Genomic DNA, 7,710 nt, shown 5'->3' with positions numbered 1-7,710 from the left:
CGCAGACACAACAAGCACCATTCTAGTTCACATTTCCTTTTTCCTTTCCTTTCTGTCAGTGACATGGAAATGACCCATCCCATCTTCCTGATGCTAAGAATATTCATCCATCTATCCACCCATCTGATATGTCGCTCAACTCACAGACTGACTTTGAGAGGTTTAAATAGCTTTTCTCTATACACAGACTGGACAGAGTTGGAGCGCATGCTCCAGAAGAGGGAAAAAAAATCACCTTTTCTCCCTATAGCTGACACTTTGCAAAAGAGCTGTTCCTATAAAGAAATGCCAGATGAAGTGAGGCATGGAATGAGCCCCCGGCCAAATCCTTTACTCATGCTCCAGAACTAGTACCATACGAATTAAAAGACACTTTTGAACAATCCAGGGGAATCAGACATAAAGGCCCTGTGCTTGGGTCTCTGTTATCCAGATCTTAATTCCTTGTTCTAAAAGGTAGTTTGAAAACATTACTTTTAACTGGCAATTTTCTTTCAGGTGTTGCAAATTCCTATCGTTTAATGTAACCCAGATACCGGGAAATGAATGGAGCTCATTGATAAACACTACGGAAGCTTATTTCAAGTAGATTAAACATTATGTTCCTTCCGCAGCTGAACACATTACAAAATTTGAAAATAGTTTCTGTCAGACTAATTCTCATCTAATGACATTCCTGTCCTAGGCTGGATATATGGCTATACTGAAATATTTATCATAATGTACCTTATGTATAATATAAATAAGGATTGGAAACCCATACAAAAGAATAACTGTGCTTGTTTTTGTTTACAAATTCTATTTTAGATTCACCAACAAGAAAAATGATGAAGAAGCATTAATTATATTTTATTCAAGGACTGAATTAAAGCCAAGAAAGATTTTGAAAGGTCTCTCTTCAGTACCTATAAAAACAGCTTTTTAAACTCTTAAATTTAATCAATATTAGTTGAGTTCCAATGCTTATCCAGTTATTTAAAAACTCTGATCTCAACAATTATCATCTTCCAAAAACTAACCAGAAAAAGAACCACTCATAATTGCTGTGGGTGACGTAGAGTATTTTAAAAAGTGTGTGCTACACACACACACACACACACATATACAAATAGATGGCTATTTCAACAGAAGTAATTAAATGAAAAAAAATAAGGAAAAGCTATAGCATAACAACTACAAATTCAGCTACAAGACGTATCTACAAATTCAGTTCCAGTTTACATACCACGATGTTCACTGTAGGATATGATCTAAGTGGCTGACTGAGCTAAAATTACCTCATTTCAAACATATTATGCAAAAAACTAGATTTCTGAAGATCACTTTGATGCTATGAAAGGTGGAAGAAAAGAGAAGAAAACAGTGACCATGAGAAAGGTGGGTGGACTCAGTGACAGGGCATCTTTGGAAGAAACATATGAAGAACAGTTGCAGGAATTGAGTATGGCTACTCTAGTAAAAAGAAGGACCACGGGTGACATGATAGCAGTGTTCCAATATTTGAGGGGCTGCCACAAAGAAGAGGGGGGGTCAACCTGTTCTCCAAAGCACCTGATAGCAGGACAAGAAGCAATGGATGGAAACTTATCAAGGAGAGAAGCAACCTAGAACTGAGAAGAACAGTGAGAACAATTAACCAGTGGAACGGCTTGCCTTCAGAAGTTGTGGATGCTCCACCACTGGAGGTTTTTAAGAAGAGATTGCACAACCCTTTGTTTGAAATAGTATAGTGTTTCCTGCTTGAGCAGGGCATTGGACCACAAAACTTCCAGGTCTCTTTGAACTCTCTTATTCTCTTATTCTGTTAAGATGTGGATAGATGGTGATGGAGAAAATCTATCGATGGAATCTCTAACAGCTGACATTGATTTGATGGCACAAAATTAATCAACTTGGTTAAGTTATCCTTCAAGCATGTCTCTCACCCCCTCCCCATTTAAAAAAAGCAAACATGAAGCATATGTTCTATACAGCAATACAACAGCTTGAAGCATTTTAATTTATAGGAAAGCCTTGGGCGTCATAAATCTTGTACTGGATTGCATGCTGACCACTGGATAGTCTTCCAGTTAAGTTGGCATTTTGTGACTTGTCCTCGCCAGACAGTTTTTTAAGACTTTCCACCACATTTTGCAAAACTGCAACTGGATCACCAGATGCTCCTTTCTGCTAAGATAAAGTTCAGAAAAAGGAATATGTGAATTCTAGGGAAGTGGGGAAGGAAAAAAAAATCTACCGTAATTCCTTTTCTTCTGTTGCAATACTATATAGGGGGGGAGTAACCATTTTATTTCTTTGTTGGTAACTGGAAATTATGAGTAGTATGATTAAAGCTTACTTTGTAATTGATTGTGGAAGATAAACATTAACCAATAATAACAGAGCATTATTGAATTTTAACAGCACAGACATTGCATATCATTCTACGCACTCACCCAAACACACACATACACAAAACCTCTTCTGGAAACATTTCCAAGGAAAGAGATAAGCCGTCAAACTAAGGAAGAACCGAAAACTCTTGAAACTGAATCAGCACCAGTTCTAAAAGATGGCATAACATGATCCTTTGAATCTTGCAGCCTAGTGCTATTCCACCTCAAACAGATCTGGTTGTTTTTGAAGGAACACAAACTTCAGCCATTGTTCAGCCAGAAACCATAAGGAAGAAAATGTGCAAAACTACAAGCGCTCCTGTGGTGTCATGTTGAGGACTTTAAAAAGTCTAGCAAATCTTTAGCGGCCATGTTCTTGGAGACATTTTCTAAAAGAGAATCAAAACCTTATCCTAAGGTTTTCCTTTGCTTTCAAGCATCTTACTGACCCCAGGGGTGCCTGAAGCAAGCATGCAACACATATTTCTGCATGTTTACTTGAAAGAATCAAGATTCCTGGTAAACCCTTTTTTCTATCCAGATTTTTTTTTTAAGAAGGTGAAACAAACTCATAGATCTATGCCAGGGATGTTAGGATATCTGACTCTCTGGACCATCCTAACCTACCAATATTGCAAAGGAATATAAAGACACTTTCTATCATATTTTTAATTGAAAAATCTGTTTTTTAAAAAATGCAACTGAAGAAACCCATCTTAGGAGGCTTTACTTCATGATATTCATTCTATAGAATCACCAACATGCTTACGAACACTCAGATGCTTCCCCGCTTTGAAAAATAAATGAACACCTGAAAAAACTTTTCAATGAAAGAAGTTAAACTGTACAAAAATCAGCTTCTCAGCTTCACTGCCTTGAAATTGATTCATGTATCATTATATGCATGAAAAATTGTTCAAAAGAAGACTCCTTGCCTGCATAACTTGACAAAGGAGCTGATATTTTTTCCACAGACTCGCATGAAGCTACAGTATTCTACTCTGCTCAACCAAAATAAGCCATCTTTTTTCTGTTTTCCAAACAGAAAAGCTGATCAAACTGGAACGGCTAGCATAATAGACAGGATCATTTATCCATTTTTTAAAGAAATCTCACTTGCTACTTTTCATGATCCTTTTCCACGAAGCAAGGAAAGATTTAATTTCCTATCCAGGACCATTCTTTAGCCTATTATATATAAGCAAACAGCATCCTGAGAGTTAAGCCACAAGACATGTTACAAGATATTGGCGCCATACATTAGAGGGAATGTAGCCATAAGTTTGGTACGGGAATCTTGAAGACTGGTTTATAATGGCGAAAATAGGTAACCCATAAATTACCTAAATTTCATAGCCTAGTTTTCATTAAAATGAAGCACATGAAAGTTGAAGGCAACTTTTCTATAACTTTGTCCCACTGTTGTGCTACATTGTTTACTTTTTTGGTCTCTCACTCTCTATTTATATTAATTTTTGTTTGAAGTTTTTAAAATATTCATTAAGTTTCTTCGAAATGATTAAGTATTGCGTGCGCCCTGTGCTAAGGGGAGAAGCAGTGAATAAGAAAGACAAATAAAGTGACAGAGATTATTTTTTTCTTGTACTCATCTGGAACAGTGCCATAAAAGTTTTTAAAAAAAAATTAAGTGGTTCTCAGTGAACTGAGCAGAACTTAACATCAGGGGCCCCTTCTCGCTTGAATATTTTGAGCAACGGTTGCTATTATATGTCCTAAAGTCATTGAAAAGTAACTAAACTTCTAATTATTAGAAACTTCACTAGGCAATTTAGAAAATAACACCCTCCAAGGCTTAATATTGGATCTGTAATAATTAAGAAAGAAAGAAGCATTTGAGCCCTGTGGACTTAGACATAACGGTGAAACAAATTCAATGCATGTGAAATGTCATAATTCTAAATAAAATATTTCAGGATGTCAACGCTCATTTAAACACCTGAATAAACACCAATGATAACTTAACTTAGGGCTTGATTAGCTATATATGACAGGTGCTAGAAACATTTCAGCTAAAAAGTACATACATCAGCAAATCCCAAGGGCATGGCCTAAAATATTATTCCCACTTGGCTGGTTTTCCTTTTGATATTAGATCTAGTCAAGAATCTTTAAGTCTCCTGGCTTTTAAAGGTGAGGATGCATGTCAGTATTCGCTGAAGCAAACCGGTTTAAATATGCTTAATTTTGACTGAATCAACTGGTTGGAATCTGACAAAGTGCTTTCTAACTCTAATTTGAAATTCAAGCCATCCCAGGAGTAGAATGAATGGAAGAGCATTAAAATAAATAGCCAAAAAAAGAAAAAAAAAAGAAACAAGATTTTCACCTATGTTAAGTGTTACCAGGAAAAAGGAAGATACTCTTTTTGAAGTAAAGTATCAAACTAAAAAAAAGAAAAATGCCAACAAACCATTTTACCAGTTCAAATGGAAACTTTTTAGGGGGATACATATGAAACTCTATAGCACCATATTTATTCAGAAGCCTTTAATGGAGTTTTTATTCCAACCTTTGGGAATAACAAAAGATCCCCAAATAGTTTATATAAAACTGAACTTGAATGGTTCCAAGTATGGATAGTATTTTTTTTTCCTTTTTTTTTCTTTTTCCTTCTATTTTAAATGACCTTCACTTTGTTTTATCACATTTCTAAATCCAGTTGGATAAATCAATCCATCAATAAAATAAACTGGATACAGAAATCATAGGCACTTCCATGCATAATTTGTACATAAGATAAACAACTTTGCATAGTTTCCCCATTGGGCACTTTTTAATCAGCAACTTTGGACTACTAATAGGGATTTTTCCATTTTGGGTAAATATTCTGAGTACATAGAAGTATGAATGTCCATGTACAATAGCAGTCCATTTTATATATAAGTTTTGCTTATTTTAGTTAACTTTTGAATAGAAACAGAAGACAAGATGAGAGGATCATTAGTTTCAAAGCTGTAACTATTTAATATTATTGGCTTCTTTGTAAGAGAGCTTGGGAGACAAGATGTTAATTACTTTCTGGGAAAAATAGTGTATAAACACAAACAGAACAATTAAGAATGCTCACTTTTTTCTTACAATAATCTCTAAATAGTGTCAGTGGCAATTTAGGATAATTAAAGTCTGTGCTTAAGTATGGAAAGTCACGTGTAATCTTACAATGTTGACATTTTTGATCATGCAAGCCTTTGGTTGCATTAGTTTACCAACCCAATCTTTACCCCTTTACACAAAAGTCCTACTCGAGCCCAAGGTTCACTCCCAAGAAACTGGATCCAGAAAAAAAAAAATCTTGCACAAGTACTCATATATACTATTAAAGCAAGAACTCTGTTGAGGATTTATTTTAGACAGGACACATCAACTTGTGATGAAAAAGTTAGACTAGGGAGTGCTTTCTCACAAGAAGTCCAGAATGTCGATGGAGGTTCTTCATCATCTAGGTCATGGTTGTCCCAAGGGTGCTTTTTCAAGAGGCAACTGGACTTTCTTGGTTTTTTTATTTTTTTTGGGGGGGGGGTTGAAAACATTTCTCTACTCATCCCAAGAAGCCCCTTCAGCTCTTCTTCAGCTTCAAAGAAGCTTCTTGGATGAGAAGTGAAAAGTCTTCAAAGAAAAACAAGAAAGTCCTGTGGCCTCCTGAAAAAGCACCTTTGGGAAGAAGCTCAGAAGAGCAATTCTCTTGCAACCTTAAGAAAACAAAGAAAAAACGGTTTACTCTAGAACTCCCAAAGAGAATTAAGGCATCCCTGAGCATCAGATCTATTCTGGTACAACTCAAGCAAAGTTTGAGTTTTGAAATGTTACAGGTGCCAGTGGCAAGGACCGAAGCAGGACTTATTGGTCCCTTGAAGCAATTTAAACATAGCTTCAGTGCTGCTCAGTGGGTGTCTCTATCTATCCGTTGGTGGTCAATTCGCCACTACGGAACAACCCAGAAAGTTGTTCGAAATCCGTGCAAGTGAGCTCCGATAATATTGCTAGCATCTGCTTAGGCAGCGTTCTACGACCATGCCTGCAAAAAACCCAGCCTACCACCCCTGCAATTACTTGGCGTGCGTAAACGAGTGGCTTCTCCACCAGTTCGCCAGGCGATCGTGCGACTCTTCTCCAGCGACAAAAAAAATAAAAAAATTAAATAAAGGACTCTGAAGTTCGGTCCCTAACGAGACTAACGGCACGGTCGGACCGAAAGGACGCCTTCTTAAGCGCTCTCTAATCCCAGGGGGGAGAGTCAAGCTGCTTCTTTGCGCAGTTTACTCAAAAGTCAAGGCGAAGGGGAGGAACCGGCGGGCAGGTGGAGGGGGCGCGCTTCCCATAACTAAGCAAAGTGGGGCAAGATGGGGCAGGGCAAAGCAAAGCTGGGAGGGGGGCTAAAGAGGAGGGGGGGCTGTACGATGTTGAGCTTTCCTTGGCCGGCCAGGGGCGCTTCTCCGGCCGGGCAACACTCGCTCGCTCGCTCGCTTGGGTAGCCTACCTGTGCGCGGCGCCTTCACCTGTTGCCCGGCCGCCTCCATCCGCGAAGGGCAGCGGCTCCCCCTTGACTTCGCGCAGCACCAGCGCCTTCTCCTCCGGGCGGGGGAACTCAGCGAAGTCCCCTCCGCTGCTTCCTCCTCCTCCTCTTCCTCCTCCACCGCCGGGCCCTTCGTCCAGCGCCTCGACGTAGAAGATGGTGCGAGGAGCCGGCGGGGGACCTTGGGGCTCGGCCAGCCCATGGAGCCGGGTGGCCGGGAGCGACGTCCCGTTGAGGGGCAGGGAAGAGACGGCGCAGGGCGGCGGGCAGGCGGCGGCCGAGGACGGCGAGGGCGAGGCGGCGGAGGAGGAGGAGGACGAGGAGGAGGCGGCTTTCTTCCAGAAGGCGCCTCCGCCGCCGCCGCCTCCGCTTCGCTCCTGGCTCTTCAGCAGCCGGCTCTGGCTCGGGCCCCAGTGCTCGAAGCTGCCGTCCGGTTGCAAGCAGCCGCCCGCGGGCGCCGCCGGGTGACTGAACAGTTTCCAGCGGAGGCGCAAGATGTGCTTCACGTCAAAGTCCTTCCTGCTGGAGTTCGACATCCTGCAGCGGAGGCGGAGGCGAGGCTGGCGCGGCTTCTCCGGCGAGCCCGGAGCGTGCAAGGCAGGCAGGCGGGCGGGCAGGAGGGCGGACTGAGCTGCCGGCGTTGCTCCGGCGAGCCCGGAGGGGGACAAGGCGAGCTGCCGGCCAGGGCCTCCTCCTCCTCCTCCACCACCACAGCGCCGGAGAGTCCGCAGCGCCCGAGGCGCAGGAAGCAGCCGGGCTGCCGCCGAGCGACTGAAAGGGGAAGGAAAGCACGCTACGCCA

General features: G+C 41.4%; 1 protein-coding gene across 1 annotated transcript in view; it reads right to left on the bottom strand.

Moving 5' to 3' along the window:
• KLHL1 (kelch like family member 1) overlaps positions 1–7,445 on the bottom strand; it is a 120,319-nt gene extending 112,874 nt beyond the window's left edge. Inside the window, exon 1 of the mRNA XM_015832338.1 lies at positions 6,874–7,445. Within this exon, the coding sequence (XP_015687824.1) occupies positions 6,874–7,445 (572 nt within the window). The remainder of the gene's footprint in view (positions 1–6,873) is intronic.
• Positions 7,446–7,710: the final 265 nt, after the last annotated feature.

The sequence above is a fragment of the Protobothrops mucrosquamatus genome, unplaced genomic scaffold (genome assembly GCF_001527695.2).
Source record: "Protobothrops mucrosquamatus isolate PMUCROS unplaced genomic scaffold, P.Mucros_1.0 scaffold2, whole genome shotgun sequence".
Lineage (NCBI taxonomy): Eukaryota > Metazoa > Chordata > Lepidosauria > Squamata > Viperidae > Protobothrops > Protobothrops mucrosquamatus.
The sequence above is the reverse complement of the archived record's forward strand: the minus strand, read 5'-3'. Positions and strand labels throughout refer to the sequence as shown.